This window comes from Pan paniscus, chromosome 19, assembly GCF_029289425.2.
Source record: "Pan paniscus chromosome 19, NHGRI_mPanPan1-v2.0_pri, whole genome shotgun sequence".
Taxonomy (NCBI): domain Eukaryota; kingdom Metazoa; phylum Chordata; class Mammalia; order Primates; family Hominidae; genus Pan; species Pan paniscus.
Genome location: NC_073268.2, coordinates 62,093,967 through 62,112,686, shown reverse-complemented (window position 1 = coordinate 62,112,686; position 18,720 = coordinate 62,093,967). Strand labels below are relative to the sequence as shown.

The following is an 18,720-nucleotide window of genomic DNA, read 5'->3' as shown; positions in this document are numbered from 1 at the left end:
TTCTCAGGCTAATTACTTATGCTTTCCTGAAAATGTGACAATGTAAAAATACTTTTAAGAAGAATTTCTGCGGTGATCTCTTTAGGTGCCATACCTTTAGCAGTAGGGAAAGCGTGACCATGCAATACCATGGCTATTTAACCATGGCTGCTAGGTTGATTCAATCTGGAGCAAACCACCTCCCAGGTAATGATTGATAGGTTTCAGGCATTGATAACTGGAATAAGAAGATTTGTGCTCTTATCATATCACGCTCAGATCAGGTAGTACAAAGTGTATGGAGGAGAAGGTTTAGGACAAGGCGTAGATGTTGCATAGGTAAATGGCTGCACAGCTGAGAACGCTGCATCGTGAGACATGAAGACTCAGTGGAGCATGATATGTCTTCCACCAAGCAATCAAGAGGCTTATTCTGTAAAGCTTTAAGGGTTCCAGTAGTTGGTAGAAGTTACAAGAAGTCACATTGTGGTTCAGTAGAGGAAAGAGATTTCTGTCAAAGCTGTTTAAGATGAAATGGACTTCTTTAGCAAGTAGTTCAGTTTCTGGGCACTGAAAATGTTCAGACACAGGATCTGTGATGGGTGGGACAATTGTAGAAGAGGCTTAAACCCTGGATGGATGGATCTGTGCTATTCTAGAGTATTTGGTAACCCAAATGCGGCAGGCTCCATTAGCCATTGACCATACATATACATGTAGCCTTTAATCAATACCGTAATTCACATTGGAAGCCTTTTGAGATTCCCCTCTCCAAGCATTTGAACCAATTCCAAAGAAAGGGCTTGCATGTGTCTACAAAATGATCATGTATGCTATTAACTATCAGGGATGATTGAAACTCTGCTGCTCAGGCAACTTGTGGGGCTGAAACTCCATTCGTGCACTAAGGATGCCCAGACCTACACATCACATAGATCCCTTTCTACCAGAGATGTTCAGGAGTCTTCAAGGGATGCCTCACAAGTATTCTCAAGCCACTTTGAAGTCTTTGAAATCACGACATCTTCTACATGTCTACAGACCCCCTTTAAATTTTATCTGCCAAGAAAAGTGCTTGAAGGAGTCTTGCCATTGCTTTTCTTCTGATGGTTCCCACCATGAAAACATGTCTGTGTGTGCTAAGGGCATGCCTCTTTGGGTTCCAGAATTCCAATCCTTGAAATTTTATGGGTTCTGGACAGAAGTAGAGGGAGACCTTCCCTCTACTGAAGCAGCACTGCTTGTACCCAGAGTTTCAGAGGGCTCATAAAAGCAGATTATTTATCTTCTGACCTTGACTCTTCTTCTCAGCTGAGCTTCCAGCCCAGCCCTTGGGAACTAGTAGGAAAACCATAACCCTCCGATCCCTTCTGCCTACTTTGTTTCTCTCTTTTTGGTGATCTCACCAACAAGAAACTAAAACCCTTCCTTCATCCCCAAGCAAAAGCAAAATCTCCAATTGACATAAGCTCATGCAGAGAAGAACTTTTTCAAGGCTGGGGAGTAGGAACCAGAGAGAGTACCTGACTCTAGATCCCCTGTTGCTGCTGTAAGATCATCCAACTACTAGGTGGCCCCTCAGTGGACATGAATCCATGAGTACACCCAGGCCAAGGACTGTGAACAGACGGTGCAGGTTGGCCATGGTGGTCCCTCTGTGCACACACCTGTACTTCCTCAACAGAAGATGGGAGCCACAGAACTCGGAAGAGTCTGCTCTCTTATGCTTCCATTGAGGCAGAGCTACTTTTTACTGTCTCCAGAGATCTGGGTGATTGTTTTGTGAAAGAAAGTGTGACCCTAGATCCTCCCCAATGGAAGGCTTTTTAGCACCTTTACAGAGTCCTTAGAGTGCCTTGGAATCATTAAGGAAATCCAGTCAAACTGTCAGACCTGGAAAACATCTGGCCAAGGACCCCATATTTGGCTTTTCTCCATACCTGGTCATTCTGCATAACATGGCCTGGACACCTCAGACTTCTAGGAGCCATCTAAGATTGTGAGCTGATGCCAATCAGCTCCTAGAGCTTGCACTCCCTCCAGGATTGGGATGCCAGTGAAGCAAAAAAATGGCCCAACCTGAAATAAGGAGGTAGGATAAAGAGCATAAGGTCTTAGACAAATGCAGACTGTTCAGCTTCCAGTTTTAGGACATGTGGATGTAATTTTATATCGTGTTTCTCATGTTCGTTGACTTAAAGCAAGGGTTCCACATTTTTTTCTACAAAAGGTCAGAGAATAAATATTTTAGACTATGGGTACGTGTGTTTTCTGTCACATACTCTTTTTCATTTTATTATTTATTATTTTTATTTATTTATTTTTGACACAGAGTCTTGCTCTGTTGCCTAGGCTGGAGTGCAGTGGTGCAATCTCAACTCACTGCAACCTATGCCTTCTGGGTTCAAGTGGTTCTCATGCCTCAGCCTCTCGAGTAGCTGGGATTACAGGCACACGCCACCATGCCTCGCTAATTTTTTTTTTTTTTTTTTTTGTATTTTTAGTAGAGACAGGGGTTTTGCCACGTTGGCCAGGCTAGTCTTGAACTCCTGGCCTCAAGTGATGTGCCTGCCTCGTCCTTCCAAAGTACTGGGATTATAGGCATGAGCCAGAGTGCCCGGCCCTCTTTTTAATTTTTTTAATTCTTTTTTGAAATGCAAAAACCATGCACTGAGCAGTTTTGGGCAGATTTGGCTGCCCACTGCTGTACTTCGTCACCCCCTGACTTCAAGTGCTAGGTGGAGATGAGAGGTTATCATGGAAGGCATGTTTAGAAGCAGTGTATTGGTATATTCTAAATATAACTGGAGTCCTACATGGCCTCATCTCAGAAAAGCATCACAATGGAAGAAACACAGTCTAGGAGCCAGAAAGTAATTAAAAGCATTTCACATCTTGATTTTGCTGCTCCAGGAAACACTGAGGGGTTAGGGCAGTCTGAATGCACAGGAACACATCTTCAGAGAAAGGTCAGCATCACTGCCATTCTCACGGCACCTGCTCTCAGAAACTATTTCCTTGTTCCCATTCTCAAATTTTTGCCCTTCAAATTCTCCCCAACATCCAGCCAACTTAGCTTCTTTTTCTTTTCCATCATTACCTTCTTTCTGTTCTAGGTTCTTTTTTTTTGTTTTTTTGTTTTTGACAGAGTCTCACTCTGTCGCCCAGGCTGGAGTGCAGTGGCACGATCTTGGCATCTTGGCTCACTGCAAACTCCGCCTCCCAGATTCAGGCAATTCCCTGCCTCAGCCTCCTGAGTAGCTGGGATTACAGGCACCCGCCACCACACCCAGCTAATTTTTGTATTTTTAGTAGAGACGGGGTTTCACCATCTTGGCCAGGCTGGTCTTGAACTCCTGACCTCGTGATCCACCCACCTGGGCCTCCCAAAGTGCTGAGATTACAGGCATGAGCCACCGCGCCTGGCCTGTTCCAGGTCTTAATTATGTAGTTCAGCTTAACCTTTCTGGGATCTTTAGTTATCCCTTTGTTTATTGGTTTATCCAGATTCTTATGCCAAGTAGAGCTGGGGGTGGGTAACTCGGCAGACAGGAATTCTCTGTTAGAAGCAAAGGAGAAGAGAAAGACTATGAATATCATCCACATATGAATAATTACAGGTCCAGCTCCACAATAACACTGTTCACTCTTCTTACATTGGTAGGCATATAAAGGAAAACCAGAACACTGGATTTGTATGACTATGGAAAGGTTTAATCTGTGATTTTTTTCCTCTTTTTCCTCCACCTTCCCTACAGCTGCTAGACATAGCAGGAAACCTCCTTGAAAGACCGCTGGTAGTGAGGGATACATCTGATAAATACCTGGTCCTCATCCAAATGTTCAACAAAGATCTGGATGCAGTGAGGATGATCTACAGTCAGCATGTCCAGGAGGAAGCAGAACTTGGTAGGCTGGTTAAAGGGGATTTTAATGGGGACATTCTGTTACTGGAAAGAAGCAACTCATTCCTCTTGTATTTGTTAAATGTCCACGTATGGATCCATACATTCTCAAAAAAGAGCAAGCACAACCTTCTTGCTTGAAATTCCAGACCACCTTGGGTGACTGGGGAGCTCTCTGAACTATGGCTTTCCCTGTTTCTGGGGCTGAGATTGGCAGGCTGACCCAGCGTGGTACAGTCTTGACTGCTTCTGTTCAGCTGAGACCTTGGCATTATGTATGAGTTGACCCTTGATCAGTATTGCTACACTGACTAATCTTCAACACGCCTCCATTTGAAAATAAATGTTTACACGCCTGAGAAAAGTTTCTTATGCCTTCCAATGCCATAGCAACCATGCTTCTGGTGGGAGGAACCAGCAGGAGCCCTCCAAAGGGCAGTACCATGCCAAGGCGTGATGTCTCCATTTTTATTATGATGCTGCGTGTCAAAACAAATGCATTTCAGTTTTACATACATTTATTGAGTCCTTACTACATGCCAAGGATGCCTGTGGGTACTGTATACTGTGGCAAGTCAAGGTAAGGGATAAAATAATTAATACAAAAAGGTGGTTCTTTATAGAATGTTGAGTACTGCTCGACTTGAGTTATAAAGAATGGTAACAAGCTGGAAGCGATGGCGCGAACCTCTAGTCCTAGTATCTCAGGAGGCTGAGGTGGGAGGATCGCTTGAGTTCAGGAGTTCGAGGCTGCAGGAGCTATGACCCTGCCACTGCACCCCAGCCTGGGCGACAGAGCCAGACCCTGTCTCTAAAAATAAAATAAATAAGAAATAAAATACATTCCTATAGTCAGTCGCACAGTGCTTTGCACATAGCGGGTGCTCAATAAGTCATTATTGGACTGAATGGCCTCTGACATCTGAAAAATGATGCCATTTGGATTAAATAAATTATTAACTTCTTATTATGAAAAGAAAATAAAGAACAAGAGACTAAAACTCTTCCTTCCTCCCCAAGCAAAGATGCATTGTGGATGGGAGATTCGAGGGCAGGCTTAACAAGACAAGATGCATCGTGAGTGGGAGATTCGAGGGCAGGCTTATGGAAAAGGTAGTCTTGAGCTAAGCCCTAAAAGTTGGGAGATCAACAGTAAAGCAGAGGAGACAAAGGCCTTCAGAGCAGATATGAGAGGATATGGAATGTGATCAGCTGGGTCTGCCTATAGCCAAACAAGGTGTGCAGAAGACACTCATTCGGCCACGGCATTTGAGGTCAGCTTGGGAAGTGCTCAATGTGCCACCTTAGGGAATTTGGAATTCATGATCAAGGGTAGGGGAAATTATCAAAGGCTTTTAAGTAGCTGAGTAACAGGATTGCTCTGCTTGCAAGTAGGTTTCATGGTGAGGTCATCAAGAGTTGCCTCCACTTGGAAGTCATTCTAAGAAAATCCGTTGGCCAAGCTTTATGTGGGATTAGCCCCATGACTTCTTACGGTCAGATACAGAGTTTGAAAACTCAAATGCCTTCAGAAGCTATATTGGTAACAAATGACCACAACCTTAGTACCTTAAAACACCACCATCCATCTTTCAGCTTACACTTTTTTTTTTTAAGACGGCGTCTGGCTCTATTGCCCAGACTGGAGTGCAGTGGCATGATCTGGGCTCATTGCAATCTCTGCCTTCCCAGTTCAAGTGATTCTCCTGCCTCAGCTTCCAGAGTAGCTGGGATTACAGGTGCCTGCCACGAGGCCCAGCTAATTTTTTTGTATTTTTAGTAGAGTCAGGGTTTCACCATGTTGGTCAGGCTGATCTCGAACTCTCGACCTTATGATCTGCCTGCCTCAGCCTCCCAAAGTGCTGGGATTACAGGCATGAGCCACCACGCCTGGCCCTCAGCTCACACTTCTGTAGGTCAGGAGTCCAGCATGGTGCATCTGGGTTCTCTACTCAGAGAGAATCCCAAAGCTGAAATCAAGGTGTTGGTCAGCCTGAGTTTGCATCTGGAGGTTCTAGAGGAAAAATCCACTGCCATCCTCCTTGCTGTTGGTAGAATCCAGTTCCTCATGACTATAGGAGTGAGGTCCCCATTTCCTGTTGGCTGTCAGCCAAGGGCCACTCTTTGCAACTAGAAGCCATCTGCATTCATTACCATGTAGCCACCTCCATCTTCAAGCCAGCAACAGGACGTTAAATCCTCTTATGCATCAAATCTCTGCTTTCCTGTCCTGCCACCAGCCAGAGAAAACATTCTGCTTTTAAGGCCTCACCTGATTAGGTCTGGCCCACCCAGGGTCCTCTTCCTCCTGCTGTATGACATATCATGACCACAGGAGTACGCTGTCATCATAGCCACAGTTTTGACCCATGCTTAAAGGGGAGAGGATTATGCAAGGGTGAGTGTCATTGGGGGTCATCTTAGAGTTTTGCCTATCATGGAGGACAAGCAGGAAATGAAAATCATGGATCCGGACTGAGCATGGTGACACTAGGGAAGGGTGGTACCCGCGGTGAAATAAAGGAAGTAGCCACTTCTCTAGTTGCTAGTTAGAAATGCCAGCTGATTCTTGCTAATCTTCTCATTTTACCAGAGAAGCTGGGAAGTGAGATTCTTTAAAAAGCGAAACCTCACATTTGTTAAATCTTGACAACCAAATATAAGCAGACAAACCCATTGCTTGGGCTAACATAAGCATATCTAGTCTGTGCTGACTGGAGTCCAGGGCTCCATAATCCTCATGACCCGCCTCATTCATCATCTTACGGAATTCTCACAGAAACTCTGAAAGTTAATTAAGCAGGGAAGATATTATTCCCATTTTATAGATGTGAAAATTGAGACCCAGGGTGATTGAGTTGTCTGTTTAAGGGAGTGTTTCAACCCTGACTGTTCAATTAGAGTCATCTTGAGAGCGTTTAAAAAAACACTCAATGGTGGCCAGGTGCAGCAGCTCATGCCTATAATCCCAGCACTTTGGGGGATTGAGGCGGGTGGATCACCTGAGTTCGAGACCAGCCTGATCAATATGGTGAAACCCCATCTCTACTACAAATACGAAAATTAGCCACATGTGGTGGTGGGTGCCTGCAATCCCAGCCACTCAGGAGGCTGAGACAGGAGAATCACCTGAACCTGGGAGGCAGAGGTTGTAGTGAGCCACGATTGCGCCACTGCACTCCAGCCTGGGCGACAAGAGTTAGACTCCTTGAAACACTCATGGCTGGGCCCCTCCCAGAGCAATGAAATCAGAATAGCTTGGGCAACGGACCCAGGTCCCCTGAGGCTGGGAGTGTTCGTCTCAGGGTTACTCTTTCTTCCTCTTTAACAGAACCCCCCAGGAACTCCAGTGTGCTCCCAGGTGACTTTAGTCTGGAGATAATGAGGCAAAAGTGGAGTACTTGGTGGGAGGCGTTTGCCGAGCGGAGAGGACTGAGGTGCTCTAGACTCATTTCGGTCTGTCTGTGCCATGTCTCCAGGGTTCTCCCCGGTGCACAAGAACATGCCCACCGTGGCTGGCGGCCTCCGCTGGGCACAGGAGCTGAGGCAGCGCATCCAGGGTCCTTTCAGCAAGTTTGGACGCATCACACACCCGTGAGTATTGTGTTCCTGAAAGAAAGGCTTGTCTTGGGCTGCTGTTCCTGCTCTAGGATCTGAGTGTTGTAGAAATGCAACCTGCTTAACGAAGGCCAGAAAATCATCTTCCTTTCTTTCCATTTCCAGCAAGGGATTAGACACCTATTGGCAAAACAGTCATGATATTGTTGCATTTGGACTGAAGGGCAGGGCCCTTGGTGTTAAGTGCTGTAACTGGCTGACTCATTTTGCTCTGGGGGATTCATTTCTGGAGGACAGTGAGCCAGGGATTTTAAGCTCTGTGGAGTTCTTCCACACGTCTCCCTTTAACATCATGTCTCCTTGCTGCTGAGGCCACTGGAAAATAATGAAGCCCAGTGTTTCCTCAAGTGCAGTATGAGGTCTCTGTCCATCGGGATAACTCTGGGAAACCTGTTAAAGATGCACATTCCAGGGCCTCACCTGTCACTGGCTGAATCTGAATCTGGTGTAGGCTGTGAACCTGCCCCTTCAGCAAGCTCCTCCTGTGATTCTGACGGTGACCAGGTTTGGAAACCCTCAGCTTGCTTCATAGCTGAGGTTAGAAGCTGAGATAGAAGCAACTCAGCTGCTAATTGTGATGTTGTGTTTAAGACGCTGGCTGAGGAAAGGCAGTCTTTCTCTGATACCTCTTTCTAAAAGACTTAATCTTGCTGACAGCACACAGGTTTTGGAAAACACAACAGAAGGAAAGGAATCAAACTCTGGCCATTAGACTCACAGGCTTTTTGGAGTTAGGAAGAGCCTTAGAGACCCTCTGGTCTGGCCCAAGTGGGAAGACTCAACACCATCAGAGGCCAGACAAATGGATGGCCAGGATGGGGTCTGCAGGGGGCCACCAGCACCCCACTCCAGCATTGCCAAGCAGAAAAGCAGACCCAATGTGAGCAATCTCCTGACTGTTGGAGATAAGCTGGAAACTGGATTTTACAGTTGGATATCCAATTTTCCAATGATCAAGGATTCCATTTTTTCTCAAACTCTGTGAAGAACTAACAAAGCATGCCTGTGAGGCAGGTCTGCCCAGCGGGTGACCCATTTGCAGCATCTGCTTGGGTGTGGGCGAGATCTTTATTTTCAGATGAAGAAATGGAGGAAATGAAGAGAGAAGGGAGGTGACTTGCCCAAGGTCCTAGAGACAGCCAAAGAAAGAACTGGAAGAAATGCCTGATTCTCCAGGCTCCTAATCCAGAATGCTTCCCGGGGACCCCCCAGCCCTGGAAGTTTGGCAGGGAGTAGATCTGAGCCCTCATGCATCTCAATCACGCAGCAGAAGGGAGAAGATAGGTGAATGGGATGGGGAGGGGTGCCAGGGCTGCCCCTAGAATGTGGACTGCCGCAGCTGTCACAGGTCTGGTTCCCAGGAAGCAGACCTATGATGTGTGTGCAGGAATTTATAGAGATCCTTTCAGGAACAGCACTCATGAAGAAGGGAGGGGAAACAGATCGGGCAGAGAAAGAAGTTGAGCTGCTGAGCTGCAAGAAAGTTGCAATGGGGGCCTCAGCCGGTCCTCCAGGGAGTTTGGGCCCTTCAGAGCTGTTCTGCCTCTGTACCCCTACATCAGCTGGTTGGATGTGGGCTTTCCTGGGGAGGGGCGTGACCTTTGGGTGAGGCAGCTCTCTTTGGCCAAGGCTGCTCCCAAAGAGGGAGGCAGCGGTACTTCGGCAGCAGCCGACACTCCTGGCTGGAGGGGACAGGGCGAGGCAGGGGTTGAAGCAGGAAGGTTTGGAGGTGTACCAGGGCCTGGTCCCAAGAGGCGATCTGGAAGGCACACAACAGAGACCTCTATAATTCCCGTGAAAACTCCCCCTTGTTTTAAAAATGAATTCAAATGTGTATTATGGGCCGGGCATGGTGGCTCACACCTGTAATCCCAGCACTTTGGGAGGCTGAGGCGGGTGGATCACCTGAGGTCAGGAGTTTGCAATCATCCTGGCCAACATGGTGAAACCCATCTCTACTAAAAATACAAACAATTAGCCAGGTGTGGTGGGGGCGGGGGCGGGGGGGGGGCGCCTGTAATCCCAGCTACTCAGGACGCTGAGGCAGTAGAATCGCTTGAACCTGGGAGGCAGAGGTTGCAGTGAGCCGAGATTGCGCCATTGCACTCCAGCCTGGGCGACAAGAGCGAAACTCCATCTCAAAAAAAAAAAAAAAAAAAAATGTGTATTCTATTCTATAATAGGTATTGATTGGTTATTGAAAATGTTTTAGATTCCTCACCATGAAGTGACATGGGAACTGCAGGAATTTCACTGTGCTTATTCCTGTGACTTCCCAGACCCACTCGGCCACACGCCCATGTGAGAAGCCTCACTCTGCTCTGGCCTCATTCTTTTCTAGATACAAAACTGAGACCCGGTGTTGGGGCCTGTGGGGCTTGTGGAAATCACACAGCTTGGCAAGGGAAAGCGCCCATTCGGGCTGGAGCATATTCTACCTCTCCTTGCTGCCTGGCAGATGCATCTGCTCTTTCATCACAAACATGGACTGAGTAATCAGGGGGGGGGAAAAAAACGCCAGCAAATTCATTGCTTTCTCTGCAGGCGCTAGGGCTTCTGTGGAAAGCTCGAGGGATCTGGTGAAGAAATCCTATGTTGGTTTAAAGAGCAGATGGATTTTAAGGAATCTCTGCAGTAAGCTGCCTCGTTTTGCCAGCAGGTCAAATAGAAACAAACCACCACATAGTTAGTGTGAAGATTTTGAAGAATTAAAGATACTTCACCAATTTCTTCCAGGACTGGACTTTCATTAGTGTTGCAGGAAGTGTCAAAACCAGTTGAGGGTAACCGTACCTCGAGCCACACTCTCTTCCGTGGTCCTTAGCATTCCTGCAGAAGCCTCCATTTGTGTGTGTGTGTGCACACTTGTGTTTACACATGTTATATGTACGTCCATGTGCACTTTCATGTATGTGTATTACATGTGCACATGTTTCAGGGGTAAGAGCTGGGAGGGACCCTCATGTAAAAACGTGAAGAACTGGTAGTGTTTCGGATCGCGTGTTCTAGATGGATTTCAGAAAAGGGGAAACATATATATTTAAATATATTAAAAACATGTTAATATATCTGTACCTATATAGATATTTACCTGGCATATAGTGTTATAGACAATCATGTATCACTTCACAATGGGGTTATGTTCTGAGAAATATATCCTTAGGCAATTTCATCATTATGTGAACATCATAGAGTGTATTTACACAAACCTATGTCTATGGTCTAGAGTATTGTTCCTAGGCTACAAATGCCCTATGGTCTAGCTTAGCCTAGGAGCAATACGCTCTATGATCAACATGCTCTATGATCAATATGCTCTATGATCAATACGTTCTATGATCAATATGCTCTATGGCCTATCTTAGCCTATGATCAATACACTCTATGATCAATACACTCTATGGTCCAGTGTATTGCTCCCAGGCTACAAACCTGTGCAGCGAGTGACTCTCCTGAGTATTGCAGGCAATTGTAGCACTATACTAAGTGTTTGTGTATCTAAACATACCTGAACATAGAAAAAGTACAGCAAAAAATAAGGTATAAAAGATTTAAAAAATGGTACACTTGTGTAGGACACTTACCATGAATGGAGCTCACAGGACTGGAAGTTGCTGTAGGTGAGTCAGCGAGTGGGTGGTGAGTGAATGTGAAGGCCTAGGACATTACTGTACACTTTTATACGATTGGCAGCACAGTAGGTTTGTTTACACCAGCATCACCACAGCCATGGGAGTAATGCGTTGCATCATGTCAACAGGCAATAGGAATTTTTCAGCGTCATTAAAATCTTATGGGACCGCAGTCATATACGTGTATATATGTTAACCAAAATGCCATTATGTGGTGCATGACTGTATATAACATTGATGGTCTTAAATACAGAAAATTACAGCACCTAGAATTTTTTCATATCTCAATTTCCCTTTTATTCAGATTTTTGAAGGACCTCACATACCTTGTGCGTGACTGGCTCAGCTAGGTGAGGGTGCTGGTGGAGCTGCGGGCAGGAAAGGTTATGAGAGCTCTGACACTTGCGGAGCTGCCTGCGTTTCAGGAAGTGCAGATGCCCTCTAGTGGCCAGAGTAAGAGGTTCGGGAAGAAGAAAGGCTCTTTCAGGGCTGTTTGGAAACGAGCCAAGGAGCTATTCACGCTCTTCTTTGGAGACTGCAGTTTGTTCCTCGGATTATTACTTTAACTTCTTCTAATTCTGTGTCACTTTTTCTCTTTTGTACGAGTAGTTGCATGGAATCTGCAGAAGGAAAGCGAATGAAACAAAAATATGAAGATATGCTGTCATTGCTAGAAAAGTAAGCAACTTCTGGCATTGCGTGGGTCTGCAGATTGCACAGCCTCCATGCTGCTGCCTTTTGCAGCTCCGAGTTTGTGCAGATTCCTCAGTGGCTCCGAAGTATCACTCTATGTTTTATGTTATAACCACGATATTTGTGAGTACAGTATTTCCGGGTTGCACACACACAGGGTATCTGGGGAATTCAGCTGTATTCTGGAAATAAATACTTTTCCACTGTAGTTTTGCTGGGAGTGTGAACTAGAGCTAGGAGTGGGGTGCTACTCATGGAACTCCGAGACGGGTGTCACGGAAAATTGCAACAGCTGCTTACTCAGCAGAAAGCAACAGTGCATGCTGCACAAAGAGACAATAAGTTTTAAAAAGTACTTCCTGCATCATTTTATTGAGAAAGCATAAGAGTGAAAATTTTATATGACTTCAAAGTTGTAACTGCTTTAAAGCTGAATAAGTCTTTCAAGGGCTTAGGGTCTAGAAACAGCCATTGTCTTGATTTCTCCTTCTGCCATTTGTTCTTTCTCCTGGTTCAGGAGGGAAGAATGGTGGCCATTGAGATTATAATTGTGATTATGCTTAGCATTGTTCCAGACAGATTAATTAACAGCACCTCTACCTGGCAAGTAACACACATTCCACCCCTTTTACCTCCAAAATAACTTCAAGTCCATCCACTCCTCTTTGTCTCCACCACCAGCGTCTTCACAAGAGACTGGAACTTCTCCAGGCTGAACTGCTGCAGTGGCTTCCTAACAGTCCTTGCTGCCTCCAGATCTGTTCCCCTCAGTACCCACATTGTTACCAAATCCAGTAATGTCACCATAGCCACCACCAGCTGGGAGGCCTTGCGGTGGTTCTCACAGCCTCCTTAACATGACATGAAAAGTCTTCCCTGAGGTGGTTCTTGCCTCCTCGACACCACCTCCAGCCTCTGCCATGCTCTGTAGTCCTTGTTTCAAGCACACAGTTTAAAGCATGCTGTTTCTCACCTCTACCCTTTGGCTACGCCAGGAATGCTCACTCTCCCTTTGCCACCCAACCTCTGGCCATCCTCTGAGACCCAAGCAAGCATCCCTTCATCACCTCTCCTATGAAACCTTCCCTGACATTCTCCTTATTATCCCCAGCCCTCCACCTCTGCTATTAGGTGCCTGATGTCCTGTACATTTCTCTTTTTCTTTTTTTTTTTTTTTGTTTTTTTTTTTTTTTTTTTGAGACGGAGTCTTGCTCTGTCACCCAGGTTGGAGTGCAGTGGCACAATCTCGGCTCACTGCAAGCTCCGCCTCCCGGGTTCACGCCATTCTTCTGCCTCAGCCACCCGAGTAGCTGGGACTACAGGCGCCCACCACCACACCCGGCTAATTTTTTGTATTTTTCGTAGAGACAGGGTTTTACCGTGTTAGCCAGGATTGTCTCGATCTCCTGACCTTGTGATCCGCCTGCCTCGGCCTCCCAAAGTGCTGGGATTACAGGTGTGAGCCACCGCGCCCGGCTAATTTTTTTTTTGTATTTTGAGTAGAGACGGGGTTTCTCCATGTTGGTCAGGCTGGTCTCGAACTCCCGACCTCAGGTGATCCACTTGCCTCGGCCTCCTAAAGTGCTGGGATTACAGCTGTACATTTCTTTAGGATTGCAGTTGCTGCACTGTGTCAGGGTGATCTGTTGGCCTGCGATCCCCACCATTAACTGCCTTTACTGTCAGGTACTCATCCGTCATTTGTATCCCCGAAGTCCAGCACATGGTAGGTGCTTGGTCAGTGTGTCATGACTGAATGATGAACGTCCATGAGCTACGTAAAGATTAGTGTGAGAGCGAATCTTCCCCAGTAACTTCTTGCAACATTTACTGAGACTAATCACAACTTCCTTATCCCCTCAAAAGATCTCATGGGGTCTTTCTCCTCTTCTCTGATTTAAGCAATGCTACCTTTAGAAATCTGTGGCTATGGCCGGGTGCAGTGGCTCAAGCGTGTAATCCCAGCACTTTAGGAGGCCAAGGCGGGCAGATCACCTGAGGTCGGGAGTTCGAGACCAGCCTGAACAACACAGAGAAACCCCATTTCTATTAAAAATACAAAATTAGCCGGGCGTGGTGGCACATGCCTGTAATCCCAGCTACTTGGGAGGCTGAGGCAGGAGAATCACTTGAACCCGGGAGGCAGAGGTTGCAGTGAGCCGAGATCACACCATTGCACTCCAGCATGGGCAACAAGAGCGAAACTCTGTCTCAAAAAGAAAGAAAGAAATTTGTGGTTACTCGCAGAAGCTGACCCAGCCTGGCTGGGTCAATGACTAGTAGTATCTTCAATTTATGTTACAGATCATGACCAGGCACTGGCGAGCTGGGAGGGGGCTTATGAGGTGGCTATTGTCTCTGACCCTTGCAGGTATGAGACAAGACTTTATGAGGATTGGTGCCGGACAGTATCAGAGAAGTCACAGTACAATCTTTCCCAACCACTTCTAAAACGTGACCCAGAGACGAAGGAGATCACTATCAACTTTAACCCACAGGTCAGTTGGCTGACAGTAGCTCTCTTTTGGGTTCCTGAAGAGTTTCTTTGAACTCTGCTGATTTCAAAAGCGTAAAGACTTTTATTTTTTTGAGACGGAGTTTCACTCTTGTCGCCCAGGCTGGAGTGCAGTGGCGCGATCTCAGCTCACTACAACCCCTACCTCCTGGGTTCAAGTGATTCTCCTACCTCAGCCTCCCAGCACAAAGACTTTTTATAAGAACATGCAAAAGATTCTCAAAATAATTTGTACCCTGGATTTCTTTTTGGGGATGAATTCTGGGGCGTAGTGTTTTATTAAGTTGTCCATGTTCACATTTTTCACTAGGGTTGCTCAATATATTTGCTTCAATTTTGCACAACAGGAAGTACTACAAAAGATCACCAATCATTTGGTAACAAACATAGCCCACTGGGCCTACCTTGAACTTACCATGTCTGAAGGCCATTGACTAGATGCTGGAGGGCCAACCAAGTGCATATAAGACTTGGCTCCTGCCCTCAAGGAACCCACGGTCTAGTTGGGGGTCACAACCTTAACATGCAAAATTTTATCTTCACTAGATGGCATATGGTAAATCCCAGAGGAGTGGCTTTGGAAATAAGACTCTAGATTAGTGGTTCTCAACTGGTGGTGATTTTGTCCTCCTGGAAACATTTTTGTTTGTCAAGCTAGGCGGGAGTGCCAATGGCATTTAGTGGATAGATAGCAGGGATGCTGCTAAACTTCTTGCAATGCACAGGACTGTGTACCACCACAGAGTTACTTGTCAAAAATGTGAATAGTGCTGAGGTTGAGAAACTGTTTTAGATGATCAGAAGGATGGAAGACCAGTGGGGACCGTAGCAGCCACAGAAAGTTTAATGCTGGAGAAAAATGATAACTAAAGGTTAGTTGGTTTCAAAAATAATATTACTCAGGTTGAAAAAAACTGTATTGGTCACACTAAGCTAAAAGCAGTCACCTACATCTGCCTTGATGGCGTATGCTCCAGGAATGCACTATAGATTGAGCTGAAAACCAAGCTGATGGCATATTGGTGTCTTTCAAGAAAATTGCAATTTAAGTAGAACATTGCTTCCTCCTCTGCAATCAAAGTCAACAAGGAATATAGAGAATTCATGTCTTCACTTTGGCAAGACGTGAGTCTGTTTAACTTACTGAACTCCTTGGATCAATTTCATTGGCATTCACTGTGAGCAATATTGAATATTAAATGCCTAAAGAGATGACTATCTGGATTACCAAGTAGGCCACAGTTTCCATGTTGTAATATAGTAATTAAGCCCTTGAGATAAGTCCTCAGTATAAGATATATTACTATATAGTAATTAAGTCCTTGGTATATAACCATACTTGGTCATGTATTCAAGATGGACCAGCCTCTGTATACTCCAAGGACAAGGACCTTATCTGCCTTAATGTGTAACACATAGGGCACACTTTATAGATGTTTGCAGGCCATAGAAGGGAAAGGAGGGAGGAAAGAAGAAAAAGGGGGGTAGGGATAAATATTAATACCTAAACTATAATGTGAGTTGATGGGGGACAACTACAAGCTTAGCAAGTCAAAGAAGAACACGATCACCCCTTGACATACAACTTCAAGCAACGTGGCCAAAGCTGGGCTATTAAGAATGAACAGGGCCGGGCGTGGTGGCTCACACCTATAATCCCAGGACTTTGGGAGGCTGAGGCGAGTGGATCACCTGAGGTCAGGAGTTCAAGATGAGCCTGACCGACACGGAGAAACCCCATCTCTACTAAAAATACAAAAAATTAGCCAGGCGTAGTGGCACATGCCTGTAATCCCAGCTACTCAGGAGGCTGAGGCAGGAGAATTGCTTGAACCTAGGAGGTGGTGGTTGCCGTGAGCCGAGATTGCGCCATTGCACTCCAGCCTAGGCAACAAGAGCGAAACTCCATCTCAAAAAAAAAAAAAAAAAAGAATGAACAGTAACACACTTATCTTATTAGTCTAGAGGGACATGATCAGAAATTTGCCCCTCTGGGGGACAGGATAAGAATCGTATAGGTTAATTTTTTCAAATTTATGTAAATCATTTAAATGTCTTATTGTTGGGCATTTACATCATTTTACAGTTTCATCAGTCTATATTTCATTGATTCTAGGAGGCATCTTTTTACATATTTATATCTCTGAAATTGGCATGTTTTTAGTTTAATAGACTGCATGTTTTTCTTTTTTGTTGCATATAAAATAATAGTGAATCTTACAATTGATGACATCTTAAATTGGATAAAGCATGGTATAAATAATGCTACAACAAATATCCCTAGTTTTGATTGTATGCATTCCTGATTATTTCTTTAGGATAAAAGTCCAGAAATGGAATTTCTGGGCTAACGGGCATTCACATTTTGAGACTTTTCATGTATATTATCAACTTGTTCTTTAGAAAGATGAAACTCAGTCATTTTCCTGCCAACAAGATACTGTTCATTTCTTCAAATAGTTTCCAGACTGTTGAACTAAAAGAAAAAAACTCAATGTTGTTCAATTTGCATGTATTTGATTACTAGTAAATGTGAATTTTTATCATATATTCATTACTCATGTATATTTATTCTTCTTTGAATTGCTTGTTCATGTCCTTTGCCCATTTGCTAGTGGAAGTACCCTCTCTTCCTGTGAATTTGTTAGGATACTTAGGAAATATGTGACAGATACTAAGAAATCTGCTCCAAAAATTTTGCCAGTTTAAATGGCCAAATATGTTGGCCATTTTATGTTGATATTTTATGCGCAAAAGTTTTTATGTTTTGTGGTTTTATGTTTGGAATGACTTTCTCTACTTCCCTATTATATTAATAGCCCCACATCTTTCTTTTAATTATTTTCTTTTCACTTTTTACAGTTAAATTATTAATATCTATCTTGAGCTAAAACTAGAAGACTGAGTCCATTTCCCCACAAAATGGTTAGCATTTGTCTGAATGCTGAGTAGGGTTTGCCCACTAGCAATAAAGAATTGACCCAGAGTACTGGAAGGAGAGCTAGGAGCCAAGTGTCTTCATATGATGGGGAGATAGGGAGAACCTGGGGCCATCTGTTCATCACTTGTACCTATGCCCATCAGTCCTCATGGGTTCAGACAGAAACATCAATAAATAAGGAAGGATGAAGAAGAGAGTGCCTGGAAACCCTGTTTCATTGGACAAATCTTTCTCCTTGGCTTCTCACTTCTTCAGTTGCTGCTGAATTTGGGACCCCACAGAAGTTCAACGCAGCCTGGATGAGTTCCATTTCCTGAACCCCTAGCATGTTAAGACACAAGGAAATGCCAGCAGAGAGTTACAGAAGTTGTGGGATATTCCAAATGATTACATTGAATAACTAAAGTTTTATTATGGGCACCTCCTCTCAATCCTGCCAGTGTCTCGCTATAACTTTCATTTGGAGAGAATGCCAGAAGTCTGAACCTGAGGCTTCTCATGAATGTTGGTAGCCCAGGCCAGATGATTCTCCTCCTTTAGGCCACCACCCTTGGATGGGAACTGGCTGGGCTCCTATGAGCCCATCATTTCCGCAGCCACATTGTCCAAAGCGCAGAAGGCAGAGCCCTCCCCTGCTATCACACTTGTCTCTGTTCTCAGGTTTTCCTCTTCTTTATGACGTATAGATTTAGGAGCCTTGTTTCTTTCCGAGACATCTTCCTTCTGCCTGATACTTGATTTTCCTTTTCTGAGACTAGATTTAAGAAACTGATAGGAGCAGAACTTAAGAAAAGACCCAGAAGATCTTTGGGCCTCCTGGGATTGTCCAGTCCTTGACCAATGCTGCAGATTATTCATTATCACTGAACGACAGACACTTGTGTTGCTTCTTTTCTCCAGCTGATTTCAGTGCTGAAAGAAATGAGCTATCTTGAACCCAGAGAGATGAAACACATGCCTGAGACAGCAGCAGCCATGTTCTCCTCCAGGGATTTCTATCGGCAGCTTGTGGCTAATTTAGAGTTGATGGCAAATTGGTACAACAAGGTTATGAAAACTCTGCTGGAGGTGGAATTTCCATTAGTGGAGGAAGAGCTGCAAAATATTGATCTCCGCCTCAGAGCAGCAGAGGAAACTTTGAACTGGAAAACAGAAGGTAACAGGGCACCATCTGAAGTCTGACAAAAACATGGAGATTCGAGGATCTAATAAAGTTCATAGAACCTCCAATTATTCCCTGGTAATCTTATTTGGGGTTGAAACATAAGTCTGTCTTCTCCTTTGACACATATCCAAGCAGAGAAGGCAAGAAGGGTTGGTATTCCTTTTTTTCCTTTTCTATGGATATAGTTGATAAATTTAGAAAACCTTGCTGCCATGCACGTTGGGAGGCTCAGAAGTTGCATAAGATCTCCTACAGTCTCCAGCATATATTGG

The 18,720-nt window shown here is 44.9% G+C and overlaps 1 protein-coding gene across 1 annotated transcript in view; it reads left to right on the top strand.

Annotated features, from left to right (window-relative positions):
• Positions 1-18,720, top strand: part of DNAH9 (dynein axonemal heavy chain 9) — a 380,960-nt gene that overhangs the window by 33,702 nt on the left and 328,538 nt on the right. The window contains exons 9-13 of the mRNA XM_003818106.6: positions 3,738-3,888; positions 7,364-7,478; positions 11,744-11,812; positions 14,199-14,325; positions 18,184-18,439. Coding sequence (XP_003818154.4) covers positions 3,738-3,888; positions 7,364-7,478; positions 11,744-11,812; positions 14,199-14,325; positions 18,184-18,439 — 718 coding nt within the window. The remainder of the gene's footprint in view (positions 1-3,737; positions 3,889-7,363; positions 7,479-11,743; positions 11,813-14,198; positions 14,326-18,183; positions 18,440-18,720) is intronic.